Raw genomic sequence first — 22,367 nt, 5'->3', positions numbered from 1 at the left:
TCTGAAGCTTGGATACTGACAATTGAATGCATACTCATCAAATTTGATTAATACAGTAATCAATCTTATAAATCTAATATGGAAAATACTTCACTAATAAATACATGAAATGAAGAACACAATAAAATGTTACAATATAAAAACCATGGGCTTTGTGTTTGAGTGTGTTGGAGAAGAGAAAAAAAGAGAGGAAGATACCTAGCCTATGGTTTCCCATGTAATAGGCAGGCAAAATTAACTGTTCATTCTAGTTTAAAAAATCAATTATTTTTTATCAATCAAGAAATTATATTTTTCAATTACATCATAATGAATTCCCATGATTAACATGAAATATTTTGTTAATTAATTATCAATTCTACATTGTTAAGAGTCGATCTGGCAACAGAGCAAAGCGAGAAAGAGATAGCGCTATCCACTTTGTTAAATTGTATCAAATCAAATCCATCTATTGCCAACGACAATATAGTATATTATAAGTATATTATAATATAGTATATTATAAGTATAAAACAAGTATAGGCCACGTCATAAAAATCACAATCATTGTTATACTAGTACATAATATCACAAACATCATAACAATTTATAAATTATCCATATTTAAGATAAAATTAATATTCATTCAGAGAAAGAATATGATGGCAATATCATTGACAAGACAAGGATATCTGATAAATTCAAAATATTGTAGTAGATACATTTTTTTGGACTCAAAATTGTTTGTGAATTAAGTTATCATTCAAGTTAGATAACCTTTAGACTGTGTATTCCAAGTTAAGGTTTGAAGCAGTTTTGGGCAAATGCCTGTTGGTTTTACCTGTATTGTATTTGTATATGAATAGATAAATAATACAGTTTTGGGCAAATGCCTGTTGGTTTTACCTGTATTGTATTTGTATATGAATAGATAAATAATAATAATGAATGAATGACATGACGAGTAGACAAGGATAGCAATACCATTGCTAATCAAACACTGCCATTATAACGTGGACCACACTGTAGGCTGATGTGAGCATCTCAAACAAAAATATTTCATTGAACGACGCTCTGAATTTTAAGAATTTCACAATTTTTCTCATTTTTCAGATACACAGGCGCCTACCATCAACAACACCACCACCTATTACAACAACATAACCAACAAACTATGACGTCACCCTACGGTCAAGGTCACTCGAGAGCCTTCCAAGGTCACGCGAGGCAGTTTGAAGGTCACATCTCCACTCCCGATCTAGAAAAAGATCAGCTGGAGAGAAATTCAAACTCCAGCTGTTGGCGATGCTTCGATAGAGGCAAGAAGAACTGTGATGGAGGAGGTGGAGTAGGAGGGGGAGGAGTGGGAGTGAGTGAGAACAATCATAATCAGAGAGAGAGGATGTGGAGCAGTATGGAGATGTCTGATCAGGGCACGCAGACCCCTGAAAATATTGACAGAGAGACAAGAAATTCCAGGTTAAGGTCGTTGAGGTTACAATTGAATGTGTCGCCTTCTACTATAAATCTTAGGTAAGGAATTCAAGTTTAAGGTCATAGCAAAAATCTGAAAATTCGAATCATAATTTCATGGAAATTAGCGTTTTTTCTCATCAACAATTAAGAGTCAAGTGATGATTTATTGAAACATTCTTATTCTATTTGGCTCTCAACTTATCTAAATTCCTAGTTTATATAAATTCAGGTTTAAGATCATATCAAATCTAAAAATTTGAATCATTATTTAATGGAAAATAGCGTTTTTTATTGCCTCAGATTCATTTATCAAGTTGATTATGTTTTCTAGTTAGTGTCATAGTGGAGGGATCAACAATTAAGAGTCAAGTGATGATTTATTAAAACATTCTTATTCTATTTGGTTCTCAATTTATCTAAATTCCTAGTTTATATATATATTCTGGACTCAAAATTGGACATAACTTATGGAGTGTAAACATAACCTATTTTTGGACAATTTCTATCTAAATTTGGGAAAGTAACAGTTTTGGGCTTTAAGCCTGTTGCTTCTTCCCCAATCATCCATATTTGAGAATGATATTGTATGTATCAATGTATAAATGGATAGAGACAGCATAAGAGGATATTACATGTTTCAAATTTTACTGTGAACTCAAGCCGTTAGTCCTAGTAGTTGTTTTACTTTCCTTGCCCTATTACCATAGGTAAGGAAAGTATTGCTTTCCAAAAAAATTTAAGGTACCCTAATTTCATGTTTTCTATACGTTCCATTACTTTCCTTGCCCTATTACCATAGGTAAGGATAGTATTGCTTTCCGAAAAAAATTAAGGTACCCCAATTTCTAAATTTCTATACGTTTCAAGGTCCTCTGAGTCCAAAAAGTGGTTTTTGGGTATTGGTCTGTATGTGTGTGTGTGTATGAGTGTATGTGCGTCTGTGTACACGATATCTCATCTCCCAATTAACGGAATGACTTGAAATTTGGAACTTAAGTTCCTTTCACTATAAGGATCCGACACGAACATTTCGAACAAATGCAATTCAAGATGGCGGCTAAAAATGGCGAAAATGTTGTCAAAAACAGGGTTTTTCGTGATTTTTCGGAAACGGCTCCAACGATTTTGATCAAATTCATACCTATAATAGTCATCGATAAGCTCTATCAACTGCCACAAGTCCATATCTGTAAAAATTTCAGGAGCTCCGCCCATCAATGCAGATAGATTCCCAATTATCAGGCTTCAGATACAATTGAAAAAAAAATCAAGTGGAGTAGATTGAGCATGAAAATCTCTACAATAACTGTTCAGTAACATTTTTACCTAAAATTGAAAATAAGCTTTAAATTCGAGAAAATGTGATTATTCAATTGCAAATTATTGTTGATTCTATTAAATCATTCACTATGAAGAGATAGCAGACCTCATGTGTGTCTCCAGCGTTATTGCCCTGTCACCTGCTGGCTCAAATATTTGAATAGTAGACTTGAGATGCGCGGGAACACTAGCGTCAGGTGATCAATTTTCATAACGGCAAGGAAAGTTGTGTGTGTGTGCCACACCAGATTTTCTCGTGAAGCTATGTAAAAACGGTAGACTTTCATACTTTGGCGTTCTTACACTCTCACCCCAACAAAACATTGATAATAGGCAGTAGTCGAATTGGGTTTAGGTAACAGAAAATCGACTCTAAATTCGGAACATTAACGACCACCATGTGACCATGAGATATCTCCTTATGCTATGTCCTCTCTATAGTCATAATTATGAAGCTGAATCTAAATTTCATAATAATAATTAGCCTTATATTGGCGTATACGGTGCATTCATTATGGTGCGTGCATACGGCCACAAGAATTAGGAAACTGCGGAACTATAAAAACCAGTTCATTCTCAAGCATCGATTTTGAATAATGATGCTTTATTGAAATTCATTTTCCTAGTTCCGAAATAGGAACAGCAAAACCTCTACAAAAAAAAAACACCTTCAGCGCTCCAAGTGAAAGTTTTGTCAACTTCCACAAAATTCCAGATTGGGAATTTGTAAACTAGGTTATGTTTATAGAATGCATGTAGTAACTTTAGCACAAGCAGGTAATGTTTCTTCTATTTCTCAAATATTCTTCTTTATATTATTATGACAAAAAATGGTGTATGTTACTTGGACGTGAGTGTCTTTTGCAGTGGTCGAATGAAATTCTAGTCTCGGCTAACGCCTAGACTAGAAACATCATTCTCGCATGCAGAAGGCCCCTTCCCGTCCTTGTGACGTGGGATACTATTCTATTCACCTGTCTCGTGATAAATATATATGGGAGTTCACCTATAAAAAATTTTATCTTATAATTTTTCATAATTATTTCAGTTCCCTGAACAACAGTTAGAAATATCATGGATGATTAACAATAAGAAACTACAAATTTATAACAAATATCAATCACTTAACACCATGGAAAATTCAAAGCTTTTTTTGGTGATTTCAGTTTTCTGAACAACCGCACCAAACGCCAGAACATGGCTGCCAACGCAGTGGCAACCGAACAGAAGGCGTCCAAGGTGTTGGGTCTGGTGTTCTCGACGTTCGTCCTGTGTTGGACTCCCTTCTTCTCGCTCAACATCCTGTTTGCCGCCTGCCCGCACTGCCACGTCCCCGACCACATCATCACCTTCTGCCTCTGGCTCGGATATGTCTCCTCCACCATCAACCCCATCATATACACCGTCTTCAATAAAACTTTCAGGGCTGCTTTCATCAGGTGAGTCACTGTTGAAAGTTTATTTCTAGTTCTTTTCCTTCTCCTCCTCGTCCTCTTCCTCCTCCTCTCAACCTCCTCGTCTACCTCATCCTCATCCTCAACCTCCTCCTCCCACTACCCCTCACCACTGCCTCTTCCTTCTTCTCCTCATTTGTCTACTTCACCTCATTCTACATCACCTTCTGAGTTAGTTCCTCCAAAATATTTCTGAGAAACTTCCTCCAAAATATTACTCTTCTGCCTTTGCCTTTGTTCGTCTTCTCCTTTTCCTCCTCATTCTCCTCCTCATCTACCTCCTTATCCTTCTACTCCTCCTCATCCTCCTACTCCTCCTCACCACCTCCTCCTCATCCTCCTCACCTCCTCCTATTTCTTCTCCTTCTCCTTTCACTTCTCCACCTCCTTCTACATCACCTTCTGAGTTAGTGGAAACTTCCTCCAAAATCCTACTCTCCTGCCTTTGTTCGTCTTCTCCTTCTCCACCTCATTCTTCTTACCATCCTCCTCCTCTTCATTCTCCTCATCCTCCTCATCCTCCTCACCTCCTCCTATTCCTTCTCCTTCTTATTCTCCTCCTTTTACTTCTCCACCTCATTCTACATCACCTTCTGAGTTAGTGGAAACTTCCTCCAAAATATTACTCTCCTGCCTTTGTTCGTCTTCTCCTTCTTCCCCTCCTCCTTCTTCTTACCTTCATTTTCCTCCTCCTCCTTCTACTCTTTCCTCTCTTTCAAATATGTTAACATAAAAAAATATTAAAAAATTGAAATATTTCAAAGCTTTCAATACAGGATAAGTTACTACAAGTTTTTATATTGTTTCTATTATTATGATAGAAATTGTTTACAGGAGAAATCCTCATACTGAATAAGAAAAGAAGACAAACATTACTGAACCTATTCATGAAATAGACAGAGAAAAGCTGAAAATAGTGGTCAGGAACAAGGTGAAACGTGTTGATGAGTACAATGAAATGGATGGGCAATAATTTCAACATCTGCTGTAATTTCATAATTTGAGTGTTTATTAATAAATTATTATTCACACACTGAACTGAGAGTTGAATTCTGTTCTAAATTAAACACTCTGTACAAATGTTGTCTCTATTATAAAGCATAATAATAATATTGAATTGTGCTTGAATTGTGCATAATTGAATCAATCCCATCAGCGAGCAAGTTTTACTTTTGCTGGTGGTAATTTTAATTTTCATTAAATGGTTCATACTGTGTATCAGAATATTTCATTCTTATTATACTGTATCGTGTATGTTGTATCAAAATGGAAATAAATTTGATTTTGAATTTGAATTTGAAATAAATGAGTAAGTGAATATTCAACTATTTGAATAAAATGTTGATAACTATTCAATGTTGATACTCTCTATCCTCTAATGTTTCTGATATTAATTTTATGTTCTATGTGACTTCCAGACTCCTGAAATGCGACTGCCAGCGTTTGGCCCAACCGCCTCGCTACCTCTCGGTCAACGAGAACCGGAGCTCCGCCCTCCTCCAAACACCATCCTCCACCATGGCTATGAGTGCCTCTGCCTCGGCAGCCGCTCTCCCTCTCTCTCTATCCATGATGGGCAACAATGCCGCTGCATTAACTCCTACCAACTCGTCCTATCTGATGAATATGAGTAATCAGACTAGTAGAACGCCCGATAGTTTCGTCATTGATGAGGAGGAGATGGAGGGGGATAACTCGTGAGGAGGAGGAGGAGGTGGTGGAGGAGGTGGAGAAGGAGGAGGTGGAGGAGGTGGAGGACAAGGAGGAGGAGTAGGAGGAGGAGAGGGAGAAGGAGAACAAGAAGAAAAAGAAGGATGATGATGTACAAGTGAGTGGTGATATCTTTTCTAGGTTAGGATTTAGTTTTAAGATATGGTTAGATTACATTAAATTAAGGAAGTAAAGTGGTTAAGAGAGAGAATAAGGAGGAAGAGGAGGAAAAGAAGTTGAAGGAGAAGAAGGAAAGGGGAAAGGGGAAAGAAGGAGGAAGAGAAAGAGGAAACGAGGAAGAAAAGGAGGGTGGAATTTGAGTGAGTATTGAATCTACTCTTAGATATACGATATGGTAAAGATATGGTTAGATTACATTAAATTAAGGAAGTAAAGTGGTTAAGAGAGAGAATAAGGAGGCAGAGTAGGAAAAGAAGTTGAAAGAGAAGAAGGAAAGGGGATAGAAGAAGGAAGAGAAAGAGGAAACGAGGAAGAAAAGGAGGTTAGAATTTGAGTGAGTATTGAATCTACTCTTAGATATACACCGTGATTCAAAAAGAATACCAACATTTTGAAAATTGATAACTCTGCAAAGAATAAACGGAGAGTTAGGCTAGCTTCACACGCTATCGGTTTCATTCGGTTCGGTACGTTTTCGGTTCGGTTCGGTTCGTTACCGAAAACGAATGAGGCTTTCATACATGTCAGGTTTTAATTCGTACGGTTCCAATTAGGTATTTTCTTCTCAAACACAGCTGTGTCTGGATTTTCACAGTTCATGCTTGTATTTAAATATAACAGCTTGTGATAAATTGTGATATGTTATTTCTTGAACAACAAAATTTTTAAATTAATTAAAAACTGTTAATTATTCGAATAGTTTCTTTTTAATTTTGTTAATTTTTGATGTTCAGAAAGATGATTTTTTTGAATTGAAAATTTGTTCTTGTTTTGACACATGGTATATAAACTTCATCTCTTCTCTCCATTGATGAAATCATGTAATATTCGTGGAAAAAAAAAAAATAATAAAAGAATAAAAATTCTCCCTGAGTTTTAATTTATATCTTTCATATTTTTTTAGCAAACTATTCATCGAGAAAGAAATGTTCCTGTGAACTAACAGAAATGAATTGACCATATGATTTTGACTTGGAAAATTTTGAAACAGATAATCACGATATCAGTTTAAAATAAAAACAAAAAAGGCAAGCGTGTGTGAAAGACTTTGTTTTTCCCGTTTCCCTAGCAACGAATTCGAATATGATGAAACCTATTCGTGTCGAGGGGGCGTTCGGTGCTATGCGGTTGCTATTCGGTACCGAATTACCGTTTCACACTTATCGGAATTTGCCGAAAACGAAACGAACCGAATGAATGTGAAACTAGCCTAAAGCACTATCTGTCATCGATTTGAGGAAGCTCTGAAGTTTTTTTAACCCGGGAGGGGCGCGCCTGGTCTTTTGCATCCAGTCATAACTGATCAAGGTCATTTCTTTGCACTCATGAAAAGTATGCATCCCCCCTCCTAAGTACCTTCAAATGGACTCTCCCACTAGACAGTGATGCAGTTGGCGCCTTATTTCCGTTGTCCCAGTCACTGTCACACACGCTTTTCAACAATAAATTACTGGTCAAATACACCCAGTGCGACTTGTCACATTCTCCGAATATGGGTCGAATCCACCCAGTGCGACCTGTCGCGTTTTCCACATATGGGTCGAATCCACCCAGCGTGACTCCTTGTGTGTGCTACTTCTACTTCTCAAACATGAATGAGATGGAAGAGAAACGAGTTTTGAGACTTTTAGAAAGTGTTAAAAAGAGGAAAGACGTGAGTGAACAAGAAAGACTAGAAAATCCAACAATAAAATCTCAAATTTTATCGTACTCTGTCACATATTACTGCACCTTTTCTAATCCACCCAGCGCGACCCCTCATGTGATTTTCCCTTGCGCGACCTCTCTAGGGTCGAGCAAGTGACCTTGTTCACTTATTGTTGAACAAGGTCAACAGAATTTGACCTTGGCAACAATAGGTTAAAGAATACCTTAAAAAAATCAAGGTAAAAGAATTTATTTAGTGAACACCTTGTTCACTAAATAATGTTCCTTATTTAGTGCCATTGGCACTCATCTGTCCGTGCCTATTTGAATGAAAACTATCCGAGGCAATGGATCGGCCGCCAAGCAGCTCGAGACAGAGCACTTCATCACTGGCCTCCAAGAAGCCCTGACCTCACCCCCTGCGATTTTTCTCTATGGGGGTACGTTAAAGATAAGGTGTATCGACCGCCTCTACCAGCTAACATTGAGGAGCTCAAACAAGAAATAACAGCAGCTATACAAAACTGTTACGCCCGATATGCTACTGAGGGTGTGCAACGAGTTCGAGTATCGTATTGATATCTCTCGAGTGTCTGGAGGGGGTCACATTGAACATTATTTTGTGAACTTGTTTTCTAGTGGGGAAAAACTTGTTTTAATACTCTCCATTTTGATTTACAACCCAAGTTCTATTATGTTTCCTTGATTAGATACAGATTTTCAAAATTGTGGTATTCTTTTTGAATCACTCTGTATATTTTTGATTGTAGAGGAGACGTTAAATTGCTACCTTACTTCAGTCTTTCGAATGATCTTTACTATAGTGAGGTCCACGTTATAATGGTGGTGGAGGAAGATAGGAAAACTACGTTGCCGATCTTCTGTCTTGTCAATGCCTTCTAAACACGGTAGCTGGTACAGGTTTATTGATGAAATTTAATATCAACTGTTCATTCTAGTTTAAGATAATCAATTATATTTTATTAAGCAAGAAATAATATATTTCAATAATTTCATGAGGTCCACGTTATAATGGCAGTGGAGAAAGATAGGATATCAACGTTGCCGATCCTCTGTCTTGTCAATGTCTTCTATAGATGTAGCTGATACAGGTTTATTGATGTAATATCAACTGTTCATTCTAGTTTAGAATAATCAATTATATTTTATTTAGCAAGAAATAATATATTTAAATAATTTCATGAGGTCCACGTATAATGGCAGTGGAGAAAGATAGAAGATCAACGTTGCCGATCCTCTGTCTTGTCAATGCCTTCTATAGACTGTAGCTGATACAGGTTTATTGATGTAATATCAACTGTTCATTCTAGTTTAAAATAATCAATTATATTTTATTGAGCAAGAAATAATATATTTCAATAATTTCATGAGGTCCTCGTTATAATGGCAGTGGAGAAAGATAGGAGATCAACGTTGCCGATCCTCTGTCTTGTACGAACCGGTCTTTCTAAGTACCGGTATCAATAAATCTGTGGTTTTTGACAATTTGTTAGTCTTTTTCATTCAATAAGAATAATTACCACAATATTAACTTCTCAACTACACAAAAAAAAATATATATATATAAAGATTCGATTGCACTAGGTCTCATTCTTTGGAAAACTCGCTGAACGACATTAAAAGGGTAAATTGTGTGAATTAATGGTGTAAATTGTCAATCACAGAGTTTATCAGAGATTGACAATGGTGTAACAACCGAAACCGGTCTTTCTATCTATCATTAAATCTGTGGTTTTCGACAATTTCTTAGTATTCTTATTCAAATATTTTGTAAATTAATTAATAATTCTACATTGTTAAAAGACGATCTGACAACAGAGCAAAGCAAGGAAGAGATAGCGCTATCCGCTTTGTTGAATGATAGACAAGGATAGCAATACCATTGTCAATCAAACACTGCCATTATAACGTGGACCTCACTGTAGATTATTTATTCCTGATCATCAGTATTGATAACTAAGATATTCTTGAACATTCTTCTTGCAGATTCCAAGAAGCGACACGGAAAATCGTCTGAAGAAAACAGAATCTTCATGAGTGGAAACGGAGTTGGTGAATAATAAGTGTAAAAAAATGACTACCTACTCAAACAATTAGTACAGAACTGTGAATTAGTTCAATAAAAATGATCGACTAATAATTAAAATTAAAATAATTGGAAATGATCCACTAATAATATGGAGTACAAATTTGGTCAATTTTTGGCATTTTGTTGTTTCAGGACTTCTTTCTTTTATTTATAGAAAAAAAACTATGACAAATATTCTACGATTTATATGAGTTGCCAGCATTTAGGAGATATACAAACGTGCTACAAATCGACCTGACTATTACCAATAGATTATAAATATAATCTATTATCAATCTATCAAATTATAGCTCTATATTATTAATAAAAACAATATGAAAACTTGTAGTAGGTACCCTTTATTATTAAAAACATTCAAATATTTCAACGACTCATATTTTAAAGTGTTTAATAATAAAAAGTACTACAAGTTTTTAAAATGTTTCTATTAATTTGTACAAAAGTCGCCCATATAAGTGAAGTGTCTCTATATTATGTATATTTATGAGAAGATTTTGATAGATAATCTGACGTGTACAAAGATTCATGTTGAATGATGGAATAGAGAGAAGTTTTTTTTAACTACCCTCTCACAACCAAAAGTTTTTTAACCAGATCACTCCCGTGTTATCGGATGGGCCCGTTAAACTGTCAGCCCCGGTTGAAGTATGACAGTCGTAAGGCCCATTGACGGCTTAAATTATATATTCAGGCGGTGGGACCTTTCCGCAAGGGACTCCCCACCAAGAAAAGCCCATACGAATTTACTTTTATAGAGAGAAGATAGCATAAACTATGCTATTTGAAGCTATCTAAGTTATGCTATGTTTCCTTTATGATGATAGTCAAAATAATATCATGAAGCTAATTCAATGAATCCTATTATATTAAGCGAGCAATTTCTGTATTTATATATCTAGTTATTTTTATATCTGGTAATTTTTATATCTGATTATTTATGTTTAACGGATCTCGAAAACGACTCTAACGATTTTCACGAAATTTGGAACATATAGTAGGTTTATGATATAAAGATTCGATTGCTCTAGGTCTCATCCTTGGGAAAACTCGCTGAACGACATTAAAGGATTATTCATCCTTGGCTGAAACAGCTGTGGATAGTAAAAAGTGAGTGAGCGAGTGAGTATGTGAAAAATCAAAATGTCGCATCCCCGAAATTCATAAGATGACGTATTGCCAGCTGTGAAATATAAACACGATCATTTTAGAGAATAATTATGTTCTGTTTATCAATAAATAAAAATAACGAGCGAAGCTCGGTGCCCCGATTAATATTATAAGAAATTGATTATATCAAATATACTATTATTTGAAATGAGTTTGAGACAGACTGTATAAATTTATATATGGGCTGTATATATAGAATCTATGGGCTGTATTTACTCTGAAAAAAGGGCAAATGCCTGTTTTTTTACCTGGATTGTATTCAATTTGAATATGAATAGAACATGAAATCACAAAAATCACAGTATCATAAGTAGTCATAAAATTTGTATGAGTAAAATTCGTTAAAATTCATAACCTCTGGGTTTTTCCTAGTGATTTTGAAGTAAATATCATAATTATCTTCGTCTTCACAATCACTGAATTTAGAAAAAGATAATCAATATATGAGATGATGAATAGATTATGTTATTATTATTAAACGAAAATCCCAATTAAATACTGTAGTTCACCCCGAACACTTCTGCCATAACCACCTCTAATACAAGGCCCCGGCCTACGATATTGCAACGTCGCAGCGTTTTTAAAAAGATTTTTAAAAATACCAGTTGATCTTTTTCACCAATCATGTATTAAGGTGCGTACAGACTTTCGCTCTGCTCCGCAACCGAACGTCACTCCAGCAGAGCGATTGATGATCGACCGGGGAGCAAGAGTGGTTCGACCGGGGAACGCGAGAAGATCTAACATCTTCCGTAACGTTCATGATGGGTGCGTGGGCGGAGCGACTGTGGTTCGATGGAGGAATGAGGGCGGTACGAGGGCGGAGCGTGCTAGGTGCGGGTTGGAAGCGCGTATATGTGTACGCAGCCTTAGATTCTAGGCCTACACTGCGACGTTGCAATATCATAGGCCGGGGCCTTGTATTAGAGGTGGCTATGCTTCTGCTCATCGAATTTCCATCTAGCTGTTTACGCTGTTGTCAATATTTGCAGTAGCAGAAGTCTTCGGGGTGAATTACAGCATTTAATTTGGATTTTCGTTTAATAATAATAATTAATTCATTGGCATTTGAATAATTGCAATATCTCAGTAATTTCCATCTGTAGAATAGATTATGTATTTAAATCCATGAGTAGTTATCAAGTCTCATGAATAATTGTTGTAAGAAATAAATATATATTGTTGTAAATTATCATGAGTTGTCTAGTTGTAAGCAAGGTACCAAGGATACAAGAATTCTAGGTATATTTGTTGTAAGTTAAATATGTAAGAAATTTAAACCTCAGAAATGTTGAGTCACAAAAGATGTAACTAAAAATACACATTCCAGGTAAATAAAATATTGGAAAATTCAAGGTAATGATATACCTAAAATCTATAAAGTCATCATTTTCCAATATCATACCATGTACTATATTATATTATTATTGAATAGTGTACAATTACAATCATAACAGTATTAAAAGGTAAATCACAAGCGCATGAACTGTATATAATAATAATTATATTGTAAATGTTGAATGTTTGTTATATTATTGTTCAAAAGTACATGTTACATGTTATTAGACCCAATGTGTGTGTACCGTACTTAATTGGAGAATTAAGAAGACTTAAGATAATTGACATCTGTAAATTTCCGAATTGATAAAGTATTAAAACAATCATACCTGTGTAGATCTATTAATAAAATTATTGTTTGAATATTGAGTATAATTATTTGTTATTCCGTTCTGATTCATAGATGTATAAAATGTTGACCTTATGATTTTGATAACATGCATTTGTTCACAGCAGTGAAAAATTTTCAATTTGAATTCAAACAATTCTTTTTCAAAAAATTATACGAGTGATTAAAGTGGATGCTCTCATATCAGGCCCCTGTTTTATAAAAACTTAAAAGTCCTGTAATACAGGAACAGCTGATTTTATCGGCTATATTGAGCATGTAATTGGAATGGTGATTCTCCTGTATTACAGGACTTGTAACGTTTATGAAACAGGCCCCAGGTTCTTTGAAAGGTTGTAAAACGCTTTGTAGTAAAATTCACGTAATAAAGTCAGCTCCTGATCAACATTGGTTTACTATCCTTGTCTCTTATAAGACAAATCAGATAGCTCCATCTTTTTCCCAAATTGAGGCAATCACAAAGGCAAAGTTCCAAGGCAGAGATCGGCAACATTGTTCTCCGATCTTTTTCCACTGCCATTATAACGTGGACCTCATATAAATTAATACTAGAACACTGAAAATAATAATGATTGTGATAGGCATACAATGAAACAAACATTTGATAACATTTTTCATTTATTATCCAAGAAAAACTTAAACATTTTTAATCATTTTAAAATAACCCACTCAATCATTTGAAGCCATACAATAATTCATTCATTTACTCAACTTTCCAATGCATTTAAATGCTCTACAATCAATATTGAATCACTCATCTGGCATTCAAATGCATTTAAATGCTCCACAATCAATACTTTACCACTCATCTTGCATTCAAATGCATTTAAATGCTTTCCAAATTCTCCTTTCACTTTTCTTGCATTCAAATGCTCTTCACAATAATTAAAACTGTATTACACTCTCCTTCAGAATGTATTTTCCAAACAATAAATATCGTAATCTATGCAAATATAAATATACAGGTCACATTGGATCAATATATTGTTTATCCACTAAAAAATTCACCTCACAATGAATAAATTCATCTGCGATCAAAAATTATTAACCAACAATTAATCATTATTGCTCTTATTTTCCATTTTTGTCATCTTCTTCATTACGTCATCAACTAGTCACTACGTCACTACTCTGAAATAGTTTTACACTATTTACAATGTTAAATTCACTATCTAAAAATTATAGAAATCGTCATCTTTAACCGAAATTTTGAGTTCAAGTCTCAACCTCGATCATACTTGCCTTCAACCAACCATTGTCAATAGATCCCAAAAATAAACTTATCTTAGAAATTAGAACAGTATTGATAACTTTTGTACATTTCAACAATCTTGCACTATTCGGCGTTTTGAAAATACAGGATTATGTAACAGATAAATGTATTTGAGAGTAAATTTATTGCTATCGACCACTGATATTTGTTCTAGAGATTTTGATGAGAGAATAGGCTACAAATTTATGATTAATTAATCACTTTTTGCTATTAGAAAAAACGACTAGCAGTCAGAGAGTCTCCATCTTTGCATCCTTTGATGTAACAAACCTCTATACAATTCCGCCCACATCACTATTATTGTAAAGTGTAAATAAAAGTCATTTATCTATCTATCTATCTACAAATATCCCCATCCAAACCACCATAGAAATAATCATGAACACCCTCACTAACAAATATCTGACTGCTAGTCGTTTTTTCTTATAGCAAAAAGTGATTTAATAATAAGCAGTTCGTGATGGAAAACAACATTGAAGGATTAATTAATCGCTTGTTTACTACTAAAATCAATGAAAATTATAGGGAAGTAGTAACATAATTAGACTAATAACTAATAAAATAACTCTATAACAGATAAATGTATTTGAGAGTAAATTTATTGCTATCGACCACTGATATTGTTTTAGAGATTTTGATGAGAGAATAGGCTACAAACTTATGATTAATTAATCACTTTTTGCTATTAGAAAAAACGACTAGCAGTCAGATAGTCTCCACCCTTGCATCCTTTGATGTAACAAACCTCTATACAATTTCGCCCACATCACTTTTATTGTAAAGTGTAAATAAAAGTCATTTATCTATCTATCTATCTACAAATATCCCAATCCAAACCACCATAGAAATAATCAAAAACACCCTCACTAACAAATATCTGACTGATAGTCGTTTTTTCTAATAGCAAAAAGTGATTTAATAATAAGCAGTTCGTGATGGAAAACAACATTGAAGGATTAATTAATCGCTTGTTTACTACTAAAATTAATGAAAATTATAGGGAAGTAGTAACATAATTACACTAATAACTAATAACATAACTCTATAACAAATAAATGTATTTGAGAGTAAATTTATTGCTATCGACCACTGATATTCGTTTTAGAGATTTTGATAAGAGAATACAAACAAATAATTATTAATGAATTTTGTTTACTCAGGTGCCTACTAGAATCACTGGAAATTATAGGGAAGTAGTCACATATCAAGTAGACTTATAACTTATAACATTCATACAAAGTTTTATCATTTTTTAATAGACTTGATTCATCATTGAATTTTAATGAGAATACAACTAATAATTATTAATGAATTTTGTTTACTCAGGTGCCTACTAGAATCACTGGAAATTATAGGGAAGTAGTCACATATCTAGTAGACTTATAACTTATAACATTCATACAAAGTGTTATCAATTTTGAGTCGACTTGATTGATCATTGAATTTTAATGAGAATACAAACTCATAATTAATTAATGTATAGAATCCTTGTTTACTACTAAAATCAATGAAAATTAGAGGAAAATAGTCAATATCTAGATGTATAACTTATAACATTTACACAAAGTTTTATCAATTCTGAGTCGAAATGATTCATCATTGAATTTTAATGAGAATACAAACTAATACGGTAATTAATTAATGTATAGAATTCTTGTTTACTACTAAAATCAATGGAAATTATAGGGAAGTAGTCACATAATCATCTAGACTTATAACTCATAACAGTCATATAAAGTTTTATCAATTTTGAGTCGACCTGAATCATCATTGTATTTGAATTAGGATACAAACTCATAATTAATTATCTTGTTTACTACTAAAATCAATGAAAATTATAAGGAAGTAGTCACATATCTAGACTTATAACTTATAACATTAATACAAAGTTTTATCAATTTTGAGTCGAGCTGATACATCATTCAATTTGAATGAGAATACAAGCTCATAATTAATTAATATTGTTTACTACTAAAATCAATGAAAATTATAGGGAAGTAGTCACATATCTAGACTAATAACTTATAAAATTCATACAAAGTTTTATCAATTTTAAGTAGACCTGATTCATCATTGAAATTATTTTGTGAATATTGAATTATACTTCTTGAAATTACTGAAATCGATAACCTCGAAAAGAAGGAATTGAAGGAAGAAAAGCCACGTATTCATTCTAATTAATAAGGGAGAAGTCATGTATTCATTCTAAACCATGATATTAATTTCAAAAATATTATAGAACATATCCTTCTATGAATTTCATGATAGCTTACTCGCAAAATATGAATAAATCTATGATTATCTCAAGTGATGATTGGATTGAATGTCTTATGATTGATTATTTATTCCAATTTCAGTGGAGAAAAGAAATGGAAAATTATAGATTCATAATACGTTTTGAGTTATGAATGGAATAAGTAAGAGAAGGAAATAAAGTGATTCATCTCCTTAAAGTATTTATTCTATAGTTTGTGTAGAATAAGTTGAGACTTGGCCCTCCATCCGAAGAAATTACAGGGTTGCCAAATCGTGTAAAATTGCAACTTTCTCAAATTTCCAATTCAGCGTCAGAATCGGATGAATCGATATCCTAGTAAATACGATCTTCCGACTACTTTTGACAATTGGAAAAATAATTAAAATTATTTGTGAGAAACTTTTTCGCTTTCACCACCTACTTATCTTTTGAAACAGAAAAGATTCTAGCATGTCGAAAATTTCATGTTTTTTGCTCGAAATGTCTCGACATTGACGAACATAATCAATTATTAAGAAATAGCTATAAGTCGGATAAAAATAATCCAGACACCAATAGAAAGGAGACATTCTCCCCGTTAATTTGATATAAAATTATTACGCATTACGATGCCCCATGATTCTGAGAGAAGTGATATTCAAAAGAAAAACAAATCTTCGTGATGTTTCCGATTTTATCATAAAAGTTGAATTTCCTTTTAATCCTTCAACCCTGAAGCTTTTTTAGTGCTAATAGAATATCGGGGAGGATATTCTACCACAAATTCTGACGTAGAATTGGAAATTCGAGAAAGTTGCAATTTTACACGATCTGGCAACCCTGTAATTTCTTCGGATGGAGGGCCAAGTCTCAACTTATTTTACACAAACTATAAGATTGTGATCACTGAACTATTAGTAATGAATTGATTGTTATAATCACAGAGAATTGAAAATATTAATGAATAAATAATTTTACCAGAGGGAATAGAATGGTTGAATCAGTTTAACAGAACAATTTTTGATTAAAAAAAAACTGATAAAAATAAATGAGTTGGCTACACTGTTTCTTAGATACAATAATGATTTTCTCAAAGGAGTTCACTCGAATATATAATTTAGGTTTCCCTTTGGAAATTTATAATGAAAGATTTATAATTCGAGAGTCAATAGAAGCTCCATCAATAATTTTGTAAGGGGAAGTCTTATGACACATGAAGTTATGAAGAATAGGCTACCAAATTCATAAAATAATACGACTTCGAACATACAATCAATCGATATTATTATCATATTAATAAATTAATTATTCCTTTCAAATCACAAGTGATTATAATAATACATTGCTTAGTATACAGCCCAGAGTTTTCATTCAGGTATCAAAAACGTTATATCCTTGTGGATATATATCCTTGAGGATATCTATCCTTAGGCATCCTTTGGGAAAGTATCCTCAAAAATACAAATTATAACAATCCTTAAATACAAACCACAATATACTGTAAATAATATGATAACTATAAAGAACTTAAGATTATATCTATAGAGTAACTTATAACTATATAGTGAGGTCCACGTTATAAATGCCAGTGAAGAAAGATAGAGGAACAGTGTTGCCGCTTCTCGGCCTTGTCACTGCCTTCTATAAAGGATAGCTGATATCAGTATATCTGATGTAATATTAGCGATTTCCAATCTCCATCTAGCTGTTTACCCTGTTGTCAATATTCGCAGTAGCAGAAGTCTTCGGGGTGAATTACAGCATTTAATTTGGATTTTTTTCAAATCAAATCATTTATTTGTCATACAATGAATACATATTCAAAACATAATAAAAGAAAATACTCATTTTATAATCAAAAGTATAAAATAATTAAAATAAAAATTAAGCATAAATAATACCAAAGTCATAATTAGATACTTCTCAATGGTAATCCGGCATCACCAGCAAAAGGAATCAAGCCTTGCCCGCTGGTGAGAGTTGCAATCAGCTATATTCGTTCAATAATAATTAATATCAACAACTGTTCATTCTTGTTTAATATAATTAATATTATATTTTACTCCTCAAGAAAAAATATATTGTAATACATTTTCATAGTTGAGATTGAATCTTTTGTTAAACCAATTATATTTCAAAATTGTTGGAAACGATGTGGCAACGTTGCAGAGGTAGAGAAGGATAGAGCTATCTACTTTGTCGAATGATAGACAAGGATAGCAACACCAATGTTAATCAAATACTGCCATTATAACGTGGACCTCGCTACAGTGAAATTCACGTTCGATTCTCAGCATCTTCTATGAACAAGTATTGAGCTTCTCATTTGACATATGCTGACAGATTGAAGTGAAACTCATTGGTATAGTTAAGCTATGGTAATACATAGTAGATATTAATTGCTATCGTGAGGTCCAAGTTATAATGGCAGTGGAGAAAGATAGGAGAACAACGTTGCCGAACCTCTGTCTTGTCAATGCCTTCTATAGACGGTAGCTGATACAGGTTTACTGATGTAATATCAATTGGTCATTCTCGTTTAAAATAACCAATATTATATTTTATTAAGCAAGAAATTATTGACCGAGCGAAGTGAGGTCTAAGATTCAAGTCGACGGTTTGGCATTTCTTTTAATGTTTAAATGTTTATATGTTGCGCATTTACGGCTAAACGCGGTAATAGATTTTCATGAAATTTGACAGGTATGTTCCTTTTTAAATTGCCCGTCGACGTATATACAAGGTTTTTGGAAATTTTGCAATTCAAGGATAATATAAAAAGAAAAAGGAGCCTCCTTCATACGCCAATATTAGAGTAAAAATCAAACTATATAATTATTCATCATAAATCAGCTGACAAGTGATTACACAGATGTGTGGAGAAGCCAGTCTATTGCTGTATTTCCATAAGGTCTATAGTTTCAAACAGGTACTCTTGTGGATGAGAATACTGTGTGAGGTCTACTGTTCACAGAGCTACTAGTATTTTTCAATAATTTCATAATCAATTCAAATAATTAAGATGAAATATTTTATGAATTCAACATTGTTAAAAGACAATCTGGCTACAGAGCAAAGCGAGAAAGAGATAGCGCTATCCGCTTGGTTGAATGATTGACAAGGATAGCAATACCATTGCTAATCAAACACTGCCATTATAACGTGGACATCACTATTGTGATGAAATAATAAATTATAGTTTTTTAAATATCATAATAAATATTGGAAAACAAAAGCTACCGTTATGCGAAATATAATATGATTATCAGTGACAATGAAAATTGATGAAATGAGTTAAAATGCAAAGTTGGAAATAATGGAATAATATATTTATCATAGAACGATAACTGTAACTGAGTACCATATTAGTAGATAATAATAATTATAATCAAGAAAGCAAACTTATCAAAAACTAAAAACCCTGCTAAATAAATTTAGTATTTCTTTTACTATCACAGTCCTTCTTCATACAACTATTTCCATTAAAAAGTTCTTAAATAAAATAATCAATTTCTCAATGCTTACATTAATTTAGATACATAATAATATATATGCTACAACATGGAAGAGCAAAATGAGCTCCTCTAATAATATATTATCTTTTATAAAAACATTCAACTTATTGTGCTGAGTAGAAGATGATAGATACAGTTTATGACTATTTTACATATAAGTTACATAGGTTTTACATGAGTAAATTCAAGGTTCAAGGTCTATAAAACCTTCTATAGACAATGGTATATAGACCTTGATATGTATTATAATAGTTAAAATTGTGATTATTTACAATATTATGTACAGAGTGAAAATTCACACAAATTGGATGATAGTGTGAAATTTGAAAGAGTTTTGTAGTTTGAACAGTCATAAGTGAATTTAATGGAGATTTTTCTCTATAGATAGGGAGTGATCTATTATCAATATAGACACAATCCATGAAAACATGAATATATCCTAGTGAATGGAGACATATACCTATTCAAGCTTAACAATAGTTATTTGTAAGTTATATCATAGAGAAACAATAGCATAAGTAGATATCCCTTGGTATAGGACGTTTATGTCGCAACTTTTACTGTTATCCCAAGCCGATAGTCCACGAAGTTCTTTCCTATGCAGCTGCGTGACGCTGGTAGTCTCTCAAATTGTGCTGTTCATACACTTTCACCCCAACAAAACAGTGAAAATTGACAATAATCGACAGTAATCGGCTTGAGATAACAGTAAAAGTTGCGACATAAATTCCCTATACCATGGGATATCTACTTACGCTATTGTTTCTCTATGGTTATATCTAGAGTGGAAAGTACCGATTTTTCTCCCTGAGGGGGAAAGTTTGAAGCACGAGACGAAGTCGAGGGCAACAATTTCCCTAAGGGAGAAAAAAGATTTTTCACTTGTGATATACACAACATTTTTTCAAATACCTGAGCAATCCTCTTATTCAAATTAAAACGCTTCAAGTTCTATCACATGATTTGCACATTATAATATTTCAAATTATATAGAGAGGCTGAGGGAAAGATGGAAGCTTTTCAAGGTAATGACGACAATCATGAGGATTTAGTGCCGGTTGCACAAAAGCTGGTTGAATTTTAATCGTGATTAATCCCACTAGAAGCAGTCTCTTCAAAAACGCCTCCTATGATTGGTTCACGTGAAATTAATCACGATTAAAATTCAACCAGCTTTTGTGCAACCAGGTATTTATATCATGTTGTGATAGTCTCTTATCATTGAAAACACCAGGCCAGGTAAATCTCAAGGATTTAATTTTAGAATTCTATTCAAAGTTATTGAAATTGGTTAATTTGATGAAGGAAATGACTGTGTTGAGCAGATAATAAATTCGATAAATAATAATAGGTAATAATATCGAGTGACCTGGCTGGCTGTCAGAGTTTTCAGGTCGCAACTGATCAATTTCAGGGCCTCTGACATGACCTAACGACTGCTTTTCAGGCAGCTGGGACCGACGCCTTAACGTGTCCATCCGAAACACGGATAAAAAAATTGTGTCAGGTTAGAAGACTTTGCTACAAAGATTTCTAAACTATCATATTGATTATTGCTTCTATAAAAATCATGTTCTTGGACTCAGGGGAACTTGAAACGTATAGAAAACTTGAAATTGGGGTACCTTGAATTCTTTTGGAAAGCAATACTTTCCTTACCTATAGTAGTAGAGCAAGGAAAGTGGAAATTATATATAAAATGTATCTACTCAATAAGAATGTATAACAGTATCACATCAACATCAACCCTTTCTATCACTTCAAATACATTTTACTATCCTATTTGTACCAAATTTATCTTACTGGATAAATGAGCAACAACGTAATATGTCTCCATTCAAAAGATAAAATTTTGTACAAAGATGATTTGAAAGTTACAATCTTATTGCCAAGAAATATTTACAGTATAGAATCTCCTTCATGATCGTTTACAATAATTCTTTGTCAATCCAGAGTCCACAATCTTAAGTTATACCGTAAAAAAAATATAGCATATTTATCTAAAAAAAAGAATTATTATAGTAGGCTACCCTTTGAAATTAATAAAATAATAGCTTCAGAATACTTTAATTTATATTAAGTATTTAATTTATATTAATTAAGATACTTAATTTGAATTAATAATTTCAAATGGTACTAATTCTTTATTGATTCATACAATGAGTATATCATCAAAATTATAGGGAGAGGGAAAAAAGGTAACCTTGTGCTATTCTTCTCCCAAATTTGGATAGCAATTATATTTTATAAATAGAAGAAAATAGCCCTGAATTTATACATTTTGAGTGACATTTATGTATTTATTCCTTTCATTTCACAATTACAATATTGAATTAATGATTGGAAAAGAATCAACATGATAAGTTGCTATATTTTCTCTAGTGGTTATACGTTCATCTAAAAATTTAGTTTGAACCAAAATTATTTGGAACTGTCATATTAGAGTACCTACTGTAGCAGTTAGCTGCGTTTACACCAAAGTTATTAACAAAATGTTTATCTCACCGTCCTTGTAGATTCTATTAGATTGAACATACTAGCTTATCATACACATGATGTGCATATGTGTTTGTCAAGCTTCATTTAATCTAATAGAATTTAAAAAGACGGAGA

The 22,367-nt window shown here is 33.2% G+C and overlaps 1 protein-coding gene across 1 annotated transcript; it reads left to right on the top strand.

Moving 5' to 3' along the window:
• The first annotated feature begins 1,095 nt into the window (after positions 1-1,095).
• LOC111058529 (alpha-2 adrenergic receptor) lies at positions 1,096-5,940 on the top strand. The gene is made up of 3 exons (XM_039439825.1): positions 1,096-1,512; positions 3,942-4,214; positions 5,648-5,940. Exons 1-3 carry the CDS (start codon positions 1,154-1,156, stop codon positions 5,928-5,930), a joined length of 915 nt encoding a protein of 304 aa, XP_039295759.1. The 5' UTR covers positions 1,096-1,153; the 3' UTR covers positions 5,931-5,940.
• Positions 5,941-22,367: the final 16,427 nt, after the last annotated feature.

Source organism: Nilaparvata lugens, chromosome 13 (assembly GCF_014356525.2).
Source record: "Nilaparvata lugens isolate BPH chromosome 13, ASM1435652v1, whole genome shotgun sequence".
Taxonomy (NCBI): domain Eukaryota; kingdom Metazoa; phylum Arthropoda; class Insecta; order Hemiptera; family Delphacidae; genus Nilaparvata; species Nilaparvata lugens.
The sequence above is the reverse complement of the archived record's forward strand: the minus strand, read 5'-3'. Positions and strand labels throughout refer to the sequence as shown.

Coding starts and splice junctions, on each gene's coding strand:
- LOC111058529 (XM_039439825.1), top strand. CDS start 1,154: ATGACGTCACCCTACGGTCAAGGTCACTCGAGAGCCTTCCAAGGTCAC. Junction 1,513..3,941: donor CCTTCTACTATAAATCTTAG/GTAAGGAATTCA, acceptor TGGTGATTTCAG/TTTTCTGAACAACCGCACCA. Junction 4,215..5,647: donor TTCAGGGCTGCTTTCATCAG/GTGAGTCACTGT, acceptor TGTGACTTCCAG/ACTCCTGAAATGCGACTGCC.